The 21,992-nt window shown below is 54.8% G+C and overlaps 4 protein-coding genes across 4 annotated transcripts; 2 read left to right on the top strand and 2 right to left on the bottom strand.

The window, feature by feature from the left end:
- The first annotated feature begins 5 nt into the window (after nt 1-5).
- On the top strand, nt 6-3,808 carry LOC6725646 (heat shock protein 60A). The gene is made up of 3 exons (XM_016173707.3): nt 6-163; nt 1,530-2,900; nt 2,967-3,808. Exons 2-3 carry the CDS (start codon nt 1,530-1,532, stop codon nt 3,315-3,317), a joined length of 1,722 nt encoding a protein of 573 aa, XP_016038869.1. The 5' UTR covers nt 6-163; the 3' UTR covers nt 3,318-3,808.
- LOC6725647 (microtubule-associated protein futsch) lies at nt 3,535-16,328 on the bottom strand. The gene is made up of 3 exons (XM_039296484.2): nt 12,455-16,328; nt 7,155-12,393; nt 3,535-7,081 (listed from the first exon to the last, which is right to left on the bottom strand). Exons 1-3 carry the CDS (start codon nt 15,141-15,143, stop codon nt 4,390-4,392), a joined length of 10,620 nt encoding a protein of 3,539 aa, XP_039152418.1. The 5' UTR covers nt 15,144-16,328; the 3' UTR covers nt 3,535-4,389.
- Nucleotides 16,329-16,752: 424 nt separating this feature from the next.
- LOC27209353 (26S proteasome regulatory subunit 6B) lies at nt 16,753-18,358 on the top strand. Its single transcript, XM_016184789.3, has 3 exons — nt 16,753-16,916; nt 16,990-17,073; nt 17,132-18,358. The coding sequence occupies exons 1-3, from the start codon at nt 16,881-16,883 to the stop codon at nt 18,251-18,253; spliced, it is 1,242 nt and encodes a 413-aa protein (XP_016038871.1). The 5' UTR covers nt 16,753-16,880; the 3' UTR covers nt 18,254-18,358.
- Nucleotides 18,359-18,406: 48 nt separating this feature from the next.
- On the bottom strand, nt 18,407-20,624 carry LOC27208499 (signal recognition particle receptor subunit alpha homolog). Its single transcript, XM_016184049.3, has 3 exons — nt 20,376-20,624; nt 19,669-20,307; nt 18,407-19,601 (listed from the first exon to the last, which is right to left on the bottom strand). The coding sequence occupies exons 1-3, from the start codon at nt 20,490-20,492 to the stop codon at nt 18,513-18,515; spliced, it is 1,845 nt and encodes a 614-aa protein (XP_016038872.1). The 5' UTR covers nt 20,493-20,624; the 3' UTR covers nt 18,407-18,512.
- Nucleotides 20,625-21,992: the final 1,368 nt, after the last annotated feature.

Below are 21,992 nucleotides of genomic sequence, written 5' to 3' on the forward strand. Positions count from 1 at the left end.
GCCACACCGATACACATTAAGGTTAGGAAGTTCGGACCGCCTGTGCGCACATTTCGAAGCGAGTAAACTGTGGTGAAGTGGGCTTGTTGTTTCACATCAAATAGAATCGGAAGCGTTCGCTTAACTGTCTCGTCAATAATTCGCAGTACCAGTTTAATTCACAGTAAGTTCTACATTTCGATTTCCAGCGCCATTCCCATTTGCCCAATTGCATTTCAAGTTTAGGTGCAAGTGTGTGTGTGTGTGTCCCATTAGCGATTATATAAGAGCGAACAATCTGGCCGATAGCCGGCAAATCGTGTTTCCAGAATGTTCTGCTCATTGATAACTGGAAAGTAAACGATGTCTGCATTGTAGTTAATGATTACATCCAAATAAGATTTTATTAAATCCACCTCAACACACACAAACACGCATACGGGCGCGCACATTGGAAAGCTGGTGGAAACTCAGTTGCACATGTTTTCCCACTGCTTGCCGGCAATTTCACATTTATCAGAAGTCATTGCATGTGCTGCTACTGCTTGCCCTGCTTTCTTTCTTTCCACTCTCGTTTGCGGAAATTTTAGATTCATTGAATAACATGCCCTCCGATTTCGGGAGCTACATATTCGTCTTTCGCCCAAGTGATGGGTTACATAAATCGTTTCTTCTGGAATGCTCGGTAACGAGATGTCATTGTTGTTCGTTCCGCGGGGGGTGGGGGTGGGCACTGGAAGGAGGGGGCCTGGCCGGTACAGTGGAGCCTCGTTGCTGCAACGATTTGGTTTACATAATACTATCAGTACTACCTGAACTCATTGATTTGGTTTTATTTTTCCATTCAAAACATTTCCTTATAAATATCTCGTGTTGCGTGTTTTTAAAACTATTTCATCATTCCATATGATAAATAGATGATTATTGTTTAAATTCTTCTTATATTTCATTGTATTGTATTCACATTAATAACAAACTGAAAAAACTTATTCTTTCTGAGCAAATGGCTTATGCAATTCTCACAGAGATATTAATTAGTTTATGTAATTTTCGAAAATTGTAATTTTTATGAACAGAAACTAGATGTTTGTACATCTGTATTTATCTTACCCACGTGTTATATGATATACATTAGCTCTTTGATTATGTTGATAAAGAGTTCTATACATTGAGTTTTATTACACAAATGTATAATTTTCCTTTATAACTCTTCAATAATTCCCAATTTTGTGCGTTTATGTAATTTCCATACATATCCTCGTAAATATTTTTCCATTGGCTTTGCTGTCAGTAATCTGGGAAGTCTACAGCACTGATTATCGAAAATCTCAAACGATCTGTGCTCACGTTATTTTCCCAATTTCACATTCAAGAACGAAGATTTCTGACCTTTGACCCGCTGGAAGCACTCGCTTATCAACTAAGAAACTACGGGGTAAACACCGCAAAGAAACCGCATCTTAGTGAAACTCTTGGCCAGAACACGTGCTTTGATTCATCTCTTGCTACCAGCCAGTAATCATCATCCCAATTCTCTCACTCTTCCACAGATGTTCCGTTTGCCAGTTTCGCTTGCTCGCTCCTCCATTAGCCGCCAGTTGGCCATGCGCGGCTATGCCAAGGATGTGCGTTTCGGTCCCGAGGTGCGCGCCATGATGCTCCAGGGCGTCGATGTGCTGGCCGATGCTGTGGCAGTGACCATGGGCCCCAAGGGTCGCAATGTGATCATTGAGCAGTCGTGGGGCTCGCCCAAGATCACCAAGGACGGTGTCACGGTGGCCAAGTCCATTGAGCTGAAGGACAAGTTCCAGAACATTGGTGCCAAGCTGGTCCAGGATGTGGCCAACAATACCAACGAGGAGGCCGGTGATGGTACCACCACGGCCACCGTTCTGGCTCGCGCCATCGCCAAGGAGGGCTTCGAGAAGATCTCCAAGGGCGCCAATCCCGTCGAGATTCGTCGCGGTGTCATGCTGGCCGTTGAGACCGTCAAGGACAACCTGAAGTCCATGTCGCGCCCCGTGAGCACGCCCGAGGAGATCGCCCAGGTGGCCACCATCTCGGCCAACGGCGATCAGGCCATCGGCAATCTCATCAGTGAGGCCATGAAGAAGGTGGGACGCGATGGCGTCATCACCGTCAAGGATGGCAAGACCCTCACCGATGAGCTGGAGGTTATCGAGGGCATGAAGTTCGATCGCGGCTACATCTCGCCGTACTTCATCAACTCCTCGAAGGGAGCCAAGGTGGAGTTCCAAGATGCCCTGCTCCTGCTGTCCGAGAAGAAGATCTCATCGGTGCAGAGCATCATTCCCGCTCTGGAGCTGGCCAATGCGCAGCGCAAGCCCCTGGTCATCATTGCCGAGGATATCGATGGTGAGGCCCTGAGCACCCTGGTGGTGAACCGCCTCAAGATCGGCCTGCAGGTGGCTGCCGTCAAGGCACCCGGTTTCGGCGACAACCGCAAGAGCACCCTCACCGACATGGCCATCGCCTCCGGCGGCATTGTCTTTGGCGATGATGCTGATCTCGTCAAGCTGGAGGACGTCAAGGTTAGCGATTTGGGTCAGGTCGGCGAGGTGGTGATCACCAAGGACGACACCCTGTTGCTGAAGGGCAAGGGCCAGAAGGACGATGTGCTCCGTCGCGCCAATCAGATCAAGGACCAGATCGAGGACACCACCTCCGAGTACGAGAAGGAGAAGCTGCAGGAGCGTCTGGCCCGCTTGGCCTCCGGCGTTGCCCTGCTCCGCGTTGGCGGCTCCAGCGAGGTGGAGGTCAACGAGAAGAAGGATCGCGTCCACGATGCCCTGAACGCCACCCGTGCTGCCGTCGAAGAGGGAATCGTTCCCGGAGGCGGCACCGCTCTGCTGCGTTGCATTGAGAAGCTCGAGGGTGTCGAGACCACCAACGAGGATCAGGTACGATCATCTATCTCTTATCTGTTCTGTTATCCGTGTATTAATGTGTATGAAATCCCATAACAGAAACTCGGCGTGGAGATTGTGCGTCGTGCCCTGCGCATGCCATGCATGACGATTGCCAAGAACGCCGGCGTTGATGGCGCCATGGTGGTGGCCAAGGTGGAGACCCAGACCGGTGACTACGGCTACGATGCGCTGAAGGGCGAGTACGGCAACCTGATCGAGAAGGGCATCATCGATCCCACCAAGGTGGTGCGCACCGCCATCACAGACGCCTCCGGTGTGGCCTCGCTGTTGACCACCGCCGAGGCTGTGGTCACCGAGATCCCCAAGGAGGATGGTGCTCCTGGCATGCCCGGCATGGGTGGTATGGGCGGCATGGGAGGCATGGGCGGCATGGGTGGCATGATGTAAGCGACTGCCACTGACTGGTCGACAGCCGGAGAGGGGCGGGAGATGTGATGAGAACCGAAACCAACATACTGTTTAAGTCACGATGTGGAACGATGCCGCCGTGTGGCCGACGGCGAACGCAGCTCATCAGTTAACAGTCATCAGCAGTCGGAGCGAGACCCACCAATATCTCTTACATCGGTGCATCCAGCCGGAGACACATCACCCACCATTTGACACACATTCTAATCCTTGATGGAACCTTGTTTTGCTTCGCATTTATCCTTTGGCAAGAGCAGCGCAACATCAGCACACAAATCCAATCCAACCCAACCGGCTGGGTGTGCGCTCGCCCAGACTGCAGCGTTCGCTCCGCCACACGCCGTCGCCTCCATTGTGCTCCACGTTTTTTTAACTATTCCTTAACTCTATTTTTTTTTACATGTTATATATGTAAAGATACCGCTAGTTGTAAAATATATTAAATAAATCCGAAGTTAAATTGAGGAAAACCTGGACGTCTTGTATCTCTGGCGGTTCGCTACTGGGTGGTTACTGGCATCCCAAATGAGAAGATCGGTCGTCCGCTTTGAATTGTTGTGCTCAAATTTATATTTGTTGCTCTTTCGCTTTTTTGTTTGTTTTGTTTATTAATTATAAATACATTTAATAAAAAAAAACCTAAATAATGTAACGCTTAGATGTTTAAAAGAAAGAAAAATATGTTGCATATACTCCGCATACGGTTAATGGGTGCGGGGCCAGGAGGTGGCCTCTGCCAAGTGGATGCTCCCGCTGCCGCTCCTACTCCAGCTGATCCCGATCCCGATCCCGATCCCGATCCTGATCCTGATCCCCTCCTGGCGCCGGCGTTAACGATTAACGATAACACAATGGCAGTACGTATGTAATCGATGGCGGCGATGGGTCGTCGGCTGCCCGCGCCGACTCCGCCCCTCGAGGCCTATGGCTATGACTTGTCTGGCGGCAGGAGGCTGTGCCCCGCTGTGCTGTGCTCCTACGCCAGCTGTTGCTACGTCTGGTGACGCTCCTCCACCTTCACGTTCACCACGACCGCGCTTTTTACCCACTCCTAGCACTTGCGCTTGGGCGTGCGCCGCTTGACACCGCAGTTGTCCACCTTCTTGCTGCCCTTGGCAATGGCCAGCAGCTTCACCAGCTTCTTGTGCGAATCGCCCACGATCCAGCCGTGCTTCTGGTACGGCTCGTTCTCCTCGAAGTGTTTGCCCGGCGACGGTGACGCCTCCTCCGGCTCCAGTTCGATTCGTTCGCCATCCCGCTGCTCGCTGCCAGCTCCAGCGCCGCGGGATTCACCGTCGGCGGCCTCCGTCTCGTCGTCCAGGCGTCCGAACTCATCGTCGCTGGAGCTGCTCCAGTAGTACAGCTGCTTCTCGCTGGCTGGCCGCTTTCTGCGCGCCGGCGACTGGCGGCTGGTCTGTGATTTTCGCTTGGCCTTCAGATTCTTATTGCTGCTGCTGCTGTTGTTGTTGTTATTGGTGGTGCTGCTGGTGGTGGCGACGGAGCTGCTCCGCGGATGCGGTGCCGGCGGCGGTGGCTGCTGCTGATTGCCGTGCTGCCGCACCTTGCTCCTCTCCCTTTGCGCTTCCGATGCAGCTGCGGGCAGTGATAGTTGTGCTGGTGGCGGTGGTGTTGGCGCTATTGGTTCCTTCTCCGGCTCAGTGGCCTTCACCTTGGGCTGCTGCCTGGAGCTGCGCGTCCTGGCTGGTGGCTCAACTTCCACCTCCGCCTGCTCCTCCTCCTCTTCCTCATCCTCCCTACTTTCCTGCACCCTTGACTTCTCATTGGATCGCTTTTTGCGATTGTTTGTCGTCTTGGTTGCTGTAGCTTTGCTCTTGGCCGCTGCCTTGGACTTTCCCCTGGCAGGCGGAGTTAGCACTTCTGGCGCAGGCGCTGGCGGTGCCTGGACAACAGGAGGCACATGTGCTGGTGCTGGCGGCGGTGGCTGGTTTCGTTGCCTGGCACGTGGTTTTGGTTGCTCCGGCTCCGGTGCTGGCTTCTTTTCGCTGGCGCGATTCTTTCGTTTACCTGCAGCCGCCTGTGGCGTCTGGGCTTTCTTGCTGGCCACTGGCGGAGCAACTGGCTCCGGCTGGGTGTTCGCCTCGCTGGTCTTGCGCTTGCGCTTCTGTTCCTGCTGCTCCTTCTGCTCGATCAGGGCTATGATGTCCTTGGTGGACAAGAACTCCTCGTACTCATCGGAGCTCCAAGTCTCCACCAGTTTCTTGGGTCGATTGGTGGCACAGCGACGCTTGGACTTGCGCTGTCCCTCGTCGATCAGCTGCTCGATCTCTTCGTGACTCATGCCCAGTTCGGACTGCAGCTTGCTCAAATCCTTGCGTGGCTTGCGATTGGACGAGGAAGAAGCAGAGGCAACGGCTTCCACCTTGGATTTCCCCTTTGTCTTGGTCGGTGCGGATTTGTTGGCTGCCTTCTTGGCCGTGTTGGCCGTGGAGTTCTTCGGCTTCCTGCCCGGTGGTAATGCACTGGGTGCTGGCATGGCCGCCGGCGCTGCCGGTGCTGCTGGCGCCGCCATGGGCTCCACCTGATGATGGTGGTGGTGGTGGTGATGATGGCGCTGATGATGCTGCTGCTGCTGCTGATGATGCTGCTGCTGCTGATGATGGTGGTGGTGGTGTGGCTGCATCTGCTGCTGTTGCTGCTGCTGCGGATGATGCCGATCCCAGCCCTCTTGCACCATCGTGGGTGGAGCCTCCATTTCCGTTGACTTGCCCGCTGCGCTACCGCCACGCAGCTCATCGAAGATCTGGTCGAGATTCGCTTGGTTCTTGGGCAGCGCCTTGATCTTCGCCATTCCGGGCACCACACTGGGACCCGGAAGCAGTGCCGCCGATGGAGCCATCACTGGCGCCGCCTTGGCACTGCTGGCGTGCTTGAATATCCGTCCCATGATCAGTGACTTGTTCTCGAAAGTTTTGGCCGTGGCGCGACTGGAACTGCTGCTGCTACTCCGGCTGCCCGTCCGGCTGTTATCCGCCGACGAGGATGAGGAGGACGATGAACTGGACGTGGAAACGGCACGTCCTCCTGCCTGCGGTTGAGTCACTCGACCGGCAGCTACGACTCCACCTCTGACCTCCGGTTCTGGCTCCGGATCCACATCGCCATCGCAGCTCAGGGTTCCGAAGTCGTAGTCATCACGATCCGAGTAGCTGGCCGTCGAGACGCTGTTGTTGTCCTGCTCCTGCAGCAGATTCACGCACGTCTTGGGCTTCTGGAACGTTATGGGCGCCTTCTCCTCCAGTCCAATGTTCTTGAACGGCCGGTCGGGTATGATAATCCTACCGGATGCCGGTGGCAACGTGGCCGAGCTGGCCACACCCGCCGCCGCCTTGATAATGGACGCATGCATGATGGTCTTCGAGGATGTGGAACTCTGTTGCTGCTCCATCGGCCCCGTTGGCGTCACTGTGGGCGTGCCCGTGGGCGTGGGTGTTGGCGTCGGCGTCTGTTGATTCGCTGGCGGCAGTGATGTCACCGTTGGAGCCACCGGTGCAGGCGGCAAATGGGGCAAAAATTCGCCACCGGGCTTCTCACTACCCAGCGCAATGTCCGCCAATTCCGTTAGCTTGCAGACGCCACGACCCGACTTGGCCAGCTCCAGCATGTCCATCTGCAGATTCACGTTCTCATAGCCCTTCATCGCGGCCTTCGTCTTGAAGCGGGACGTCGTGGTGGCCGAAAACTGCGACACAGCCGAGTAGCTGGGCGAGAGCCGATTGTGGTTGCTGCATGGAGGGGGATTCAAGGATGAATGATATGTGCTATGCAACTATGCTATATGCAACTATGGTAACTCACGTGGGCGTGGTGGTGGGGGTGACTGCTGGCGGGTTCCGGAACAGCTGCTGAATGACCGGCTGGTGGCACACGTTAGCCGCCGACTGAGCAGCAGCAGGAACTGGCGCGGCAGCAGTTGCCTCGGCGGGTGGCGGCGGCGAGGGTGATGGCGATGGCGATGCCGGCGGTGGCAGGGAAAGCGATGGAGATGCGGGCGGAGGAAGCGATGGCGATGGTGAGGCCGGTGGCGGCAGCGAGGACGACCGAGATGGCGATGGCGATGCTGGAGGCGGCGGTGGTTGCTTTCTGCCTGCCGTCACGATCACCGATGTGGTGGCTGGACCGGCACCACCGCCGGGATGCGGACGTGGCGTCTCCGCGCTCTTCAGTATATTGCAGCACTCGTAGAAGAGACGCTCGTCGGGATTGAGATTGAGACGAGAGGCGGTCGGAGCTGTGGGACTGTGCTGGTTGTCGTGCAGTCGCAGACTTGCCTCCGTGATGACATGATGCACTTGCTCTTGCTGCTGCTGCTGCTGCAGCTGCTGTTGCTGATGGCGATGCTCCTGCTCCCTTTGCAGCTGGATCCTCTCCTGCTCCTGGACCCTCTGCAGCTCCCGCTCGCGCTCCCGCTCCCTCTCCTGATGGGCCATCTGAGCGGGCACCATGAGCACCGAGGCTCGCATCTGCTGCTGAGCTGCCGCCGGCTGCTCCTCCTGCTGCTGCTGCAGCATCGCCTCCGCTTGGCGTTCCCTCTTGTTTTCCAGATCGTGCGCATCCTGCGGACTAGACGGCGCCGTCTGCGACTGCAGGTACTCCTGCGCGGACACCTTGGACACGTGGGCCAGGGTCATGTTGTGCTTGGACAGCGAGGTGGCGGTGAAGAAGCTTTTGCCGCACAGCTTGCAACCGAACTTCTCGGCATCCAGTTCGCTGCGCTGCGTCCGTTTCTTGGGGCGCCGCGTGAGTAGGACACTTCTACGCCTCCTTCTTCGGCGGCCGCGTCCGCCACGTCCCAGATCCTGCGAGTAGCTCGTGTACACGCTCATCTCATCGTCCAGATCCATGTCCATTACCTCGGTGTTTGTGTTGTCGTCGCACATGGAACCAAAGTTCGAGTGCTCATCGTTCAAATTCGGAGCACTGCGCACACTCATCGACGTGGGCGGGCGATAGTATTTGTCCTGGTCCTGATCCTGATCCTGGTCGGGATCACCTTCGCCATCGAACTCGTCGTGGGCAAACTCAAAGTCCTCGTTGGTGGTGGCCGACATGATCTTCTCGTTGACGTTCTTCGCAATCTCCGTAAGGTAGTTGTCATCCTCCTCGGGATTCTCGTTTGTTGTCGCCGTCGCTGACTGGTCCTTGGGCGCCGCCTTGTGCTCCGCCTGCTCCTTGTGTATGTTCTTGTTGAGCCGCGGATCCCGACTGAAGGTGGCCGCCGGTGGCAACTGCTCCTGTTTATCCAGTTTACTTTGCTGCTGCCTCGTCAGTTGTTGCTCCCTGGCGACGGCGCTGCTCAGGATGCTGGGCCGCAGGATGGAACTAACGGGCAGCTGGGCCTGATTGTTTCCGCCTGCCGGCTGCGCCTCCTTGGCCTCCCTGGCCTCCTTGGCCAGCAGCTGCTTCTCGATGCCAATGGAGAAGGACTCTAGCGAGGATTTGAGCAGACTGATATTCTCATTGGTGGCCTTGCCAACGCCACCAACACCACCAGCCTTTCCCCTTCGATAGTAGCAACTCTGGCGACGCTTCGGCCTGCCGCGCACGGGCGGATTGGCTGGTGACTCCGCCACGGTGTCGGCCGCCTCCTTCTTCGCCAGCTTCGCGGCGGCCGCGGATGATGGTCCTAGGGCTGCATTCCGTTTGGTGCTGGGCATCAGCAGCATTCCGGTGAGCAGCAAATCCTCGCTCTTCTCGTACGCCAGATTCTCCAGCTTCTTGAGGTTATCCCTCCGCGCATTGTCGATCTTAAAGCTTTCCAGCAATTGATCGGCCACAATGGCGGCCAGTTCGTTCTTTCGCCGACGACGTTGCTTCTTTTTGGCGGGCAGCTCCTCGTCCTCCTTGACCGGCGGCGCTTCCTCAGCTGGCGTCGCTGCCGTTGGTATCGGCTGCTCCGATTGGGCGAGACTGTGGAAGCCCGACGACGTGTTGTTGTTCAGATTGCTGCTGTGCTCCTCCATCAGGGAGCTGCAGTTCGTCTCGGCCATGGTGGTGGGCGGTGGTGTCGCTGTGCGTGTTGGTAGTGGCAGCACGGCGGGCGCCACTGAGATGACGGACACGGGCACTGGTGCCGGAACAGACGTCTCCGGCAGCGGCAGGCTCACGGGCACAGGATCCGGCGATTCCGGAGACTCCGCTAGCGTAGTTGCTGCCGGAATGGTCGACGAATTGGTGGCCGGCATTAAAGTTTCCGCCTTCTTATCCCTGAGACTCATTATTGGACCTTGAACCTGAACGGGAAGCTGGGGCTCGACGACAGCGGGCGTGGGAGCTAGGATTGGATCTGGCAGCGATGGCATCTCTTCCTTCGCATCGCCATTCACCGGCAGCGGGATGCACTGCTGCAAGGACGCCGCCGGCAGAGTTTCCTCCAAGGCGAGCAGGGCGGAGCGACAGTCGATGGTTCGCGAGCGCATGGAACGCTTCTTGGGCGTCAGATTCTTGACAGGCACAGGCTGTGGAGCAGGTGTCACTGGCACCAGAGCAACAGGAGGAGCAACAATAGCTGGAATAGCATTGACAGTTTGGGATTTGTCCAGGGCAGCGGAGGAGAGCACTTCCGCGCAGGCTTGCAACGGCATGATGCAGTTGCTCGACTTGGGAGGCGTTTCCTCCAGCTTTTCCTTCTCCCTCTCCCTTTCGCGTTCCCTCTCTCTTTCCTTTTCCTTTTTGGCCTGCTGCTCCTCCTCATCGTCGTCCGGAAAACTCGCCTGGACAGCCATGATGACCGAGTTGATGGCATCGTCGATGTGATTGTTGACCACCTCATCCATGCGAGGACATGCCTTGGCCTGTCCCTTTCCGTGTTCCTTTTTGGAGTTGCCCGTTCCCTCGGTGGAGCGCTTCTTGCCACCCGAACTCTTCACGGGATGAACGGGCGCTGCAACCGTTGCGGAAACCGACACTGCTGGTGGACCACTGGAGGGCACCACCACGCCAGTGCCGGGATTGCGCACCTGTGGAATCTTGAGCAGATCCAGGTTGGAGTAATAGTGCGAAGCCAGCGGTGTAGGCACTCCTGGCACTCCCGGCATGGGCAGCTGGCAGCTCACTGGAGCACCACCAACTGGTGTAGGAAGTGGTGCACCACCTGGCTGCGATTGCGGCGCCAGCGCATTTGCATTCGTCACCAAGGGCAGTGGCACCAGTGGCATTGGCAACTCCTGCTGCATCCTTGGCGGCGGCACCGGTGATGGTTTCCTGCTCGACTTCTTCGACAGATCCAGCGGCTCCATTTCCATGTCCAGGCCGATCAGATTCCGTGCCTCGAAACCACAGATCGTCTGCCGCCTGGCGGGCATACCGCCAGCACGATGATGCGGCAGTCCGACGAGTCCCGGGTCACCCGTGGTGCCGGATATCAATGGCTTGTGGAGCACTCCGCGCTGACTGGTCAGATTGAGGGGCTGATGATCCGCCATCACGAACATTGCTGTGGGCGCGGGATTGGGATTGGGATTGGAATTCGCTGGCGCTTGCAGTTGGGGCATATACAGCTTGGGCAGCATGTTAACATTCACAGGCACTGGCATTCCCTGCATGCCCAACGGCATTGCCACGGGCACAGGCACGGGCACAGGCACGAGAGGAACTGCGACGGGAACGGGTGGCGCTGGATTCGCAGGCGGAACTGGCAGCGTCGCTTCCAGTGGGGGATACTGTTTGAGGGCGGCCAACGAAGCTGGTGGCTTCGGTGGTGGGGCACCCATCTGTTTAGCCGCCGCCTTGGTGGGCGTTCGTCTCGTCGGTGGATGAACCAAAGCGGTGGCAACTGGCGGCGGAGCAGGTGCAGCGACGGGCAGAGGAACAAGTCCAGCGACTGGCAGAGGAGCTGCTGTCGCAACTGGTGGTGGAGGAACTGGCGCAGGCACTACTGGCACTGCCACTGGCATGCTGGCAAATATGGAAGGCTGCAGCGCTGGAGGAACAGGAGCGGCATTCAGAGTGGCTGGAGCAAGGGCAGGCGGTGGAAGTGCAGGTGGTATGGCAACTGCTTCCGGCAGCTCCACTGCTGGTGCTTTCCGCACCTGGATCGACTCCGCCACGGTCTCTGGTGTGGTATCCACCTTGATTATGCGCCGTGACACCGCCTTGCGTTTGGGCGTCTTTGGCTGCACTCGCTCCTTTTCGGCGACTACAGCGGCAGCAGGTGACTGGTGGTCCACTGGTTTCGGTGTCTTGTCGTGCTTCTCAGCCGGCCTATCCTGCTGGAGTTTCTCCTTTTCCTTTTGCAGCGGCGCAGGCGGAGGCACTTGCTCCGTTTTGAGCTTCTCCTCCAGTTTGCCGGTGAGCATGGCTATGCAATCGCTAATCCTCTTGCTGCGCTTAACAGTCGAATTCGGCGTCGCCTGTCGATTGGCGGCGCAGAAGGGTGGAGCCACGGCTGCAGCAGCTGGCGGGGATTTGGTGGCCGGCGCTGGGGTAGTGGGCGGTGTGGGCATTAGCTGCTTACTAGGCGTGGGCGACGCGGGCTCTGATTCATGAGCGGAGGCGTTTGGAGCGGCTGCCTCCGGAAGAGTTTGAGGCAGCTCCAGACGCAGGGATGGCTTTTCCTCAGCGGGAGATCGTGACTTGGCAGTGACTGTCGGTGCGGGCGCTTTGGCCTCCGCCTTGGCTGGCATTTTATCCGATTCGACTGATGCCGGCGGTTCTGGTGGGGATTTTACCTTCTCCAGCTTGGCCTTTTGCTGCTGCTGCTGTTCCTGCTTTTTCTGCTGCTGCTTTTGTTGTTGCTGCTTCTGTTTGCGGCGACTGCGCTGCTGCTGGGCGGCGACAGCAGCGGCCGAGGAGCCGGTGGCCACCACAGATGAACGCGAACGGGATCTGGTGGTGCGCAGCAGGTGCTGATTGTAGATTCTCTTGGTGCTGCTGCGCTGCTGCTTGGATTTGGATTTCGACTTGACCAGCGACTTGGCCATGGACTTGGCCTTCGCCTTGTTCTTGGCCTTGCGCTTTGCCTTATTGTCCACGGGAAAGATCTTCTTGCAGATGCGCTTGGCGGGCAGGTTCTCCAGCATTTTCCGAATGGATTCAGCTGCAAATTGGATAATGTTTAAATGTGTGCAAGGGAACTCGAAGACTCACAGCATACTCACCATCGCTGGGCCTTTGGCGTGGCGAGTTCTTCAACTTGGATGAACTGGACACGCTCTCCTCGCCCTCCGCCTCGCCATCGCCATCTACCTCGGCATCGCCATCGCCATCGCCCGTTCCCTCCTCCACTTCCACCTCCAGCTTTTCCTTCTTGCGCGCGGAGAGCTGCTTGAGCGGCTTCTTGGAGAAGGCACGTCGCTTCTTGGTGCCGCAGTAGTAGCGGTACTTGCGCTTCTTGGCCAGCGACCACACATAGTCGCCGGAGCAGTCCAGCATGTGGCGATAGAGATCCATGAGGCCGCTGCACTTGCGACCGCACTTGGTGCAGCTGGAAGGAGCGGACGAGGTGGACGACAGCGTCGTGGTGGCAGCGGAGGAGGTGCAGGTGGAGTTGGACATCGAGGTGCGGGTGGCGGTGGACAGCAGCGTGGAGGCGGACGATGAGCTGGGCGAGCAGGACGACGATGAAGACGCATTGCCCGATCCCGAAGCCGGTGATGGTTGTTGCTGCTCCAGTGCCGATAGCGGAGTGGGTGTGGACACCTCGTATGATGAGCGCGACGAGGCCGACGATCTGGTCTCCTCCTCCGGTTGCACCTGCTCCTGCTTGGGCTGCTGCACTGTGGCGGACGGCGCAATCTGCGGCCATCGGATGCAGTTGCTCTCGGCGGCAAATCGCCCCAGCGCCCGTTTCGGGATGAAGAGGTGGCGCAGCAGATTGCCGGCCAGCAGCTCGCGTCCCACGACCTCGTAGTGCGTGGCGTAGATGTGCGAGTGGCGGAAGGTCTTGTGCTCCTCCAGCGACTTGCGCTGGTCGAACTTGGCGCCGCAACAGATGCACAAATAGAGACGCGGCCGTGCCCACTCGCCGCTGAGCACGACGGCCTTTTGGTTCCTGCTACGCTCCCGCTGGTCCCGCTCCCGCTGTCGTTCCTGTTCGCTGCTGCCGCCTCTCGGCTGGAGCTGCAGCAGGGAGAGAAAACTCTCGTCGGCGAACGTTTGCGGCAGCAGATCGTCACCGGGATGCGAGTCCAGGCCCTCGTCCTCCTCCTCGTTCTCGCACTTGATGACCGCCTGCTCGTTCTGCTCGAGAATGATGTGCGGCAGCAGGCGGTGGTCCAGGATGAGATTTAGCTGATCCAGCAGGCGGCGCTGCTCCTGGTTCTGCTCCTCCGTCAATGAGAGCGAGAGATCGTGCTTCTGACGCATCGTCAGCTGCGTCCACATGTCCAACTTGGAGAGATCGCGCAGTCCCAGGTAGTTTGGCTGCTTCAGCTTCTTGACCAGCCGACCGCCCTCGTTGATCAGCGTGAACTTCTTTACGTAGTCCCATTTCCACTTCCAGCTGTGCTTCGTGTGCGGTCTCCGGCGGAATTTGGCCAGCGGTAGGAGTTCCCCCGTGCCGCCAAATTGATCCGCGGTCAGCAGCGTGGGATAGGAGGCGCCGCCAGGTCCCAGCTGGCTGGGTCCGTGCAGCATAATGAGGTCTGACTTTTGGGATGCGGACGACGATGTGGATGACGTTGTGGACGTCGAAGACGAGGTGAACAACCGTCCGTCGAGGTGATTCTGCAGGTTGTGCCGCACATTAGAGATCACATCCTTGTAGAACTTGTCATCGAACACTGAGTTGGCGACGGAGGCGGAGGATGAGACGCAGGCCATGCTGGCTGGCAGCCGGAAGACTGCATCCGGATTGATCGACTCCTGCAGAGCCATGTTACCCGCTGCAGCGGTCTGCTGATGCGACTGCGACTGTTGATGCTGATTCTGTTGCTGTCGCTGCGCCGCCGCCCGACTGCTGCTCCGGGACTTGCTGCTGGGCGTGGCTAGGGGCGGCGGCTCCTCCTCCTTGCGCTGGTTTCGATTCCGATGGCTGGGCAGACGGTTCTGGGTAAGACCAAGGCGAAAGAGCACCGGCTCATCGGCGCCCATCAGGCCCGGCTTGGGGGCATGGCCATCCTCCGGATGATGGAGCGAATGCTGCTGGCGCTGGTGTCCCAACAGGTGATCCGCGTCCTGGAACCGCAGGCGACACGGCTGGCAGCCGAAATACTTGTCCGCATGCTGCTCGCTGAGGTGCTGGAACAGTTGCTCCAGATACTTGGCCGGCAGGCAGATCTGCGGGGGCGTGGCCTGGCGGCGATTGCCCTGCTGGCCACACCACTGGCAGCCGGGGAAGCCGCCGGCGGGATGGGAATTGGAGCTGGTGGAACGACCGCTGCAGCGTCTCTCCTGCCGCTCGGTGTGGAACTTGTCCACATGCTTGGCCTGCAGCTTGCCGGAGGCGAACTTCCTATCACAGTACAGACACAGAACCTTCGAGTGCGCGGCTCCACCCAGGTTTGCGGCCTCTTCCCGCTCGCGCTCGCGCTCCTTCTCCCGTTCTCGTTCCCGTTCCTCCGTCATCTGATGCAGCTTCTCCACCAAACGGGGCAGCCGCTCCAGCGGCAGGCTGCAGATCAGCGAGAGCGGCTCCTGTTCCGCCTCCGGCTGATCCTCGTGCGGTTCCACCTCTTCCTGTTCCGCGTCCACATCCTCGTCCTGCCGGGTCTGCCGTTTCTTGCGCGGATTGGATGCGGCAGCGGCCGTGGCTGGTGCCGTTGCCGGTCCAATTGGATTCTTGCCGTTGACCTGCTCCTCCGAGAACTTGAAGCCACGGCGCAGGCCGAAGCGCGACATGGTCTTCATGTGGAGGCCACTGGGTCGTCCGTGGTTGCGTTGCACAAGTTAACTGCTTCGCCACTCCTGCAAGCAGTGCGGGGTGTGCGAACAACAATTTACTGCTGCACGCACACTGCTTCGTTCTTCCTTCTTCTTTTTGTTGACAAATAAACCGCAAGAAGAAGCAGCGAAAAACAAAAACTACTCACACACACGTACGCACACACACTCGCACGCACACCTGCTCAATTGGAAATTATACAATAAACATTTTCAACTCCTCGAATTGATCTCGCTCTGTTATCGGACTCTATTGTTTTGGCCAACAGCTATATATAGCATCACTCCACTGCACAAGACCACACTGTCCACTTTGGATATCCCGACTTGGTCTCGACTTGGTCTCTCCTGCGTATCGAAAATACGTTCCGTTTTGTTTCGTTCTCTTCGTTTTGTTCTATGTTTCGTTTCGTTGTATTGCACTTGTATTCCGGGATTTCACGGGATTGCTTTCCGTTTTGTTGTTTTGTTTCTTGTTTTTTTCTTTCTTGTATTTTTTGTTCTTTTCGCATGGATGCGGACCAGACCAGGAGCGCCAACGGATCCGTATCAGTGCATTGCATTTAAATTTAAGCACGGCATTGCAGCAGCTCGCCCACCAGTGTAGCGCATTCAATTTTCCCTGGCCGTTCTTTCCACCCTAACAACTGCGTTAGGAGGTATCTAACGTTTAGCCCAAATCGATGCGTGCGTACGGCGCAGAGGGGGCGGCGGCGCGGGCGAAGGGGGCGGGGCACGGCAGCAGGACAACGACGACAACGACAACGATACTTTGTGGGAAACGTACTCGGAATCGGAATCGGAATCGTACTCGTACTCGTTCTCTTTCCCGTTCTGATGCTAGCGATATTGGGTAAACGATTTTTCGGCGACGGCGGCGGCATTATCAGCCATCGAATTGTGCTATATAAACAGCAAATTCGATTTCACTGTCCTACCAGCGCTCGTGTGTGTATATATTTGGTTCGTTCGCACACGCACACATAGCACACACAGCAGCAGCAGGAGCGACCGAAATGTTAAATGTGTGTGTTTTTCTACTCTTTTTTTTTCTTATGGGAAATCGAAATCGCGTCAAAATGGTCGGGTTTGCCAGTGTGTACACACTTGTACCCACTGGCGAGGAAGGTACTCGAACTATCGATAGTTGCGTCTCTAGCAGCGATACTTTGGCATTGTTCTACGTGAATTGCTTCGAAAAACTTGTGATTTTATCAATTACTTATGGGCGGTCTGCATTCCAAATAGTTTTTGTTAGTAATAAATCTGTTAGCAGCTTAAGTTCCAATCAGAGCTGGTATATATCGCACAATTAACAGACAGCTGATTTTTCCCATCACTAGGTTCTTTGAAAACCTATTTACAAAAAAATACTTTCCGGATATCAATTGAAAAACATGACATGTGATTTTAGACTTATTTTTATATACAATTTTAGCTTTACGACTAATTGGCATAGGATATTGTCCGATAAAGATTAGTTACTTTCTTATCAGAAAGATTATATATCGAAATAAAAAAACCGATTGAAAGAGCAGCACAATTTTACTACTCGATAGGTAAATGGCCCCATCGATAGATCACATTCGATTGCGAACAGGGTTACCAACACAACCCACGGCTGGCTTGTTTTTGACGAGTCATTTTGGTCGCCTCGCAGAAAACGCAAACTAATAAAACGAAACTCACTGCTGAACGAAAAGAATGCCGTACAACATGGACGTACTGATGCCGGAGAAGGTGCGTAGTTGCCTGGCTGCGCCGCCTGGCCAGCGTTCTAATCGCCTCATTTTCATTTCCCTTTTTCCACCAGGACGAGCTCTCCGACTTGAAGCCGAAAGATGCGCACAGTTCCCTGGACGAACTGGACATGGAGGATCTCTACGTGCGCTACAAGGTAAGTCGTCCACTGGTCTTCCATTCGATCAACCAACTAAGCGGCCATTGCGTTGTAGAAACTGCAAAAGACACTGGAGTTCATTGAGGTGCAGGAGGAGTACATCAAGGACGAGCAACGGAACCTGAAGAAGGAGTATCTGCACGCCCAGGAGGAGGTGAAGCGCATCCAGTCGGTGCCGCTGGTGATTGGCCAGTTCCTGGAGGCCGTCGATCAGAACACGGGCATTGTGGGCTCCACCACCGGCTCCAATTACTATGTGCGCATCCTGTCCACCATCGATCGCGAGCTGCTGAAGCCCTCCGCCTCGGTGGCCCTGCACAAGCACAGCAACGCGCTGGTGGACGTACTGCCGCCAGAGGCGGATAGCTCCATTTCTATGCTCCAGCCGGATGAGAAGCCCGACGTTAGCTATGCGGACATTGGTGGCATGGACATGCAGAAGCAGGAGATCCGCGAGGCAGTCGAGCTGCCGTTGACCCACTTCGAGCTGTACAAGCAGATTGGCATCGATCCGCCGCGCGGCGTGCTTATGTACGGTCCGCCCGGTTGCGGCAAGACCATGTTGGCCAAGGCGGTTGCCCATCATACGACGGCGTCGTTCATACGTGTCGTCGGCTCGGAGTTCGTGCAGAAGTACCTCGGCGAGGGACCGCGCATGGTGCGCGACGTTTTCAGGCTGGCCAAGGAGAACGCGCCGGCCATCATCTTCATTGACGAGATCGATGCGATTGCCACGAAGCGTTTCGATGCGCAGACTGGCGCCGATCGCGAGGTGCAGCGCATTCTGCTCGAGCTGCTCAACCAGATGGACGGGTTTGATCAGACCACGAACGTCAAGGTGATCATGGCCACCAACAGGGCGGACACACTCGATCCGGCATTGCTGCGACCTGGTCGATTGGATCGTAAGATTGAGTTCCCGCTGCCCGACCGCCGGCAGAAGCGACTCGTCTTCTCCACCATCACCTCGAAGATGAACCTCAGCGAGGACGTCGATTTGGAGGAGTTTGTGGCCAGGCCGGACAAGATCTCCGGTGCCGATATCAACGCCATTTGCCAGGAGGCGGGCATGCACGCGGTGCGTGAGAATCGCTACATCGTTTTGGCCAAGGACTTCGAGAAGGGCTACAAGAACAACATCAAGAAGGACGAGCAGGAGCACGAGTTCTACAAATAGATTACATTAAGTCACACACACTACTCCCGCCCCATTTTTTCCCCACACACTAAACTCTTCTTTGTACGCATAGAGTTATATCATTAATAAAAAACAATTATCAAAGTCGCAAGCGATCCCAAATCCCAAACGAACAGTGGACAAAGCATTCCGTTTACGGCAACAACAAACTAGACAAAATATATATATATTTGATTCGTTCAAAAGGGTGGATGCAAACAAGGAGCATTGGAAGGATAGCCGGGGATAGGCGGCTGGCTTACTTCATCAGGGAATTGACCACGGCGTTCACATTGATGGCCTTCAGGTCGGCATACGTCTGACCCGTGCCCACGAACACAATTGGCTGGCCGGTGATGTAGGTCATGGAGATGGCGGCGCCCACCTTGTCGTCGATGGTATCGAATTTGGTCAACACTATGCCGTCGATGATGTGCGGGTTCTCGTTGGATGAGTAGTCGGCCAGCGACTGATTGAACTTGACCAGCTGGTCGACGGCTTCGTTGCCCACCAGTGCCTCGCCCACGAATAGCACCAGATCCGGATTGTTCACCTTGATCAACTTGGACAGCGAACGCATCAGCGGCTCGTTGTCCTGCATGCGTCCGGCGGTGTCCACCAGCACCACATCCACTCGCGTATCGTGGGCAAACTTGATGGCCTCCATGGCAATGCCGGCGGCATCCTTGCCATAACCCTTCTCGTACAGCTGCACCATGCTGCGTCCATCGTGCTTGGCCGCCGGATGCAGTGCGTTCAGATGGCGTGTGTGTGTGCGCAACTGCTCGACGGCACCGGCGCGGAACGTATCGCAGGCGGCGATCAGAACGTTGAAATCGTTCTCGATCAGCCAGAAGCAGATCTTGGCCAGATTGGTGGACTTGCCGACGCCATTGACGCCGCAGAAGATGATCGTGTACGGGCGGCCGTTGCGCTTCGATTCGAGCGCATCGCGTATGATGTCGATGCGTCGTTTGGGCGAGAGAATCCTCACCAGCGATTCCGTGAGCGCCTCCTTCACCTGGTTGGCGATGCTGTCGAATGTGCCCATTTGCTTGCCATCCAAACTGGCGGCCACCGAGTCGCACAGCTTGGCCGCTATCTCAGAGGCCACGTTCTTCGATATCAGATGGTCGCGCATCTTCTCCAGCGCCGGCTGCAGATCCGCCAGCGACATGGTCTTGGCTCCCACAATGCCCTTAAAGTAGGATAGCAGGCCACCGCGTTTGCCCTTCTTCGACTGCACCTGCTCCTCGGCCTCCCCCTCAGAGGATGCGTCCTCGTTGTCATCCTCGTCCGCGCTCTCCACATCCAAGTCCGGGATGACGCCCTGCATTGTGCCCACCAGCTGCGAGTGTGGAAAATAATAATGAGTTCGTGATTTCACTTCGTGGAAAGTGAAAGTTACTACCCACCTCGCTGTTGATATTCTGGTACTGCACATCATCGGGCGAATCCTTGGAGCGATCGAGCATGACGGCATCCTTGGCATTGTCGCTCAGATCCCAGACGCGTGGCTTCTTGCCGGCCTTCTCGGGCTTGCTAGACTTGGAATCATTGGGCGAGGTCTTCTTGGTGGGCTGGAGCTTCTCGCGCAGCTTGCGCCGTTTCTCCATGATGATCTTGTCCATGGAGGAGGCCGTCGCTGGCGACGACGGCTGTGATTTGGACGGCGGCGGGGTCTCCTGGATGTTCACCCGCTTCTCCACCGGCTTCTTGTCGTCCTGTATCATCGAGGCGACGGTCTTCTTTGATTTCTGTGACTCGTTGTAGGAGCGCATGGTTTTGGGAGCTTTCACTTGCTTGGCGGACGCCTCCTCCGCGGCGCTGAGCACGCGTCGATACTCGCGATCGAAGTCATAGTCATCGCCCAGACGTATGTCGCCGTACTTCTCCTTGAAGGCCGTCTGCATGTCGGCCAGGAATCCATCTAGGTAGTTCAGTTTGATCACCTTCTGGAAAATGGCCGCATACACCAGGTCCAGTTCGTTGTCCAGCTTAAACTGCACGGCCAGGTGGTCCTCCTCGTAGTACTTGGCCTCTGTGTTGCGCTCCTGCAGCCGCACAAAACCACATTAGTGTCCATTGGTGCAGTCACAACCAAATCCATCCATTCACTTACCTCCAGAATGACGCCACGTATCAGGTTGTTGATGCAGGAGGCGAAGTTGCTACCGGACACGTTCGAGTGCCACAGCACCACGCCGCCCTTGGTGAATATCACCACAAAGTCCAACATTTTAGCTACGCTTCCGATCCGTCACTTTCAACAACGACGCAGTCTAATCGCATTGCATTTGCATCAAATCAAAAGTTGCCACACGTTCCACGTCACTTGCCTAGCGATGGCAGCTTGCTCGATAGATACCCGCGTTATCGATATCGAAAGCTGTCACTTTTGAAAGTCGAAAAACCGTTAAATACAAATAATTCAATTTGAAAAATCAAATAAGCAAAATTATTTACACTAGAAGTGTATTATTCATATGAAATGCAAATATAGTAGTTCCAAGGTTACTTATACATTTTTAATGTACATCAGCAGTTAGGGGATTCCCTGTTTTTTTCCCATTCGAAAGAAAATTAAGAAAGTCGTTTGCTTTTGCTTTACACATCTTTAATGTTAAATTTAGTTGTGTATGTTCACGCTTCATTACAATATAATTTATTATTTATATTTAATAATACATTATTAGAGTCCAAGTCCTAACACTTTCATTATTTATACCGCATAATATCGAAGCACTCATTCAGTTGGTTTTGCCATATTAACATTGTTTTAAAAACTCGCATTTGGTGGATTAAAAAATGGGTTATCATTATCATTCGCCTGCCTTGGGTTTTGTTTAGTATTTTCATTTTTAAAGTGCTCTGAGGAAATGCCATAACAAAATGATTAAACGTCTTGATTGGATAAATACTTTAGGAGAAGCACGTGAGTATGTTTCGTTCACATTTTCGATTTAGTTTTAGTTTAGTGTGTTTAAATTCTCTTTTTTTCTTTTCTTTTTAAGGCTAAGATACTAAGTTCTCCGCTATTTGGAACAGATTTTTGTGTGTGTGTTTTTTCTCAGTGTATTTTGCTTTGTTGTATCGTTTTTATCGCAGCACAAGCAGCAGTGTGTGGAAATCCATGATTTGGTTAAGTTTCGTTTGATTTGCTTTCGATAGTTTAGTTTTTAGTCGTGTAAACATAATTAAATATATGCAATAAATATTAGTACAAAATGAAATGCAAATCATCTCTAAATCATAATAATCGTATAGCAAAGACAGTTTGCATTTTAAATTCTTCACCGAAGTCGCTTAAAATGACAAAAAAAATATAATGTAAATTATTTATATATAGATATATAAAGATATAAAGAAGGGGGATATAGTTTCACAAAAAAAAACACTTGCTGTCTAAAATTGCATGTGAAAATCATTAATAGTTACTGGGTATGGGGGGAATACGTACGTAAATCGGATTTGGTGCAGTAGTACTTTAATAAATTAATACAAATTAAATACGGTTTTGTGGCCTTTAAATAAATACAATGCGCGATTAGTTCGTAATTTAAAAACTAGTAGATTTGTGCCGTGGCATGAACAAACAACTCTGGTCGAGCAATTCTGCAAAATGGACAAAATGAGGAAAACAAATCGCATCGAATCGAATCGCATAAGGTTATTTGTTAAAAATTAAATGGAATCTCATATCATTTTTAGAGTAGAACGTATGCTTGTAAGTAGTAAA

This window comes from Drosophila simulans, chromosome X (assembly GCF_016746395.2).
Source record: "Drosophila simulans strain w501 chromosome X, Prin_Dsim_3.1, whole genome shotgun sequence".
Classification (NCBI taxonomy): domain Eukaryota; kingdom Metazoa; phylum Arthropoda; class Insecta; order Diptera; family Drosophilidae; genus Drosophila; species Drosophila simulans.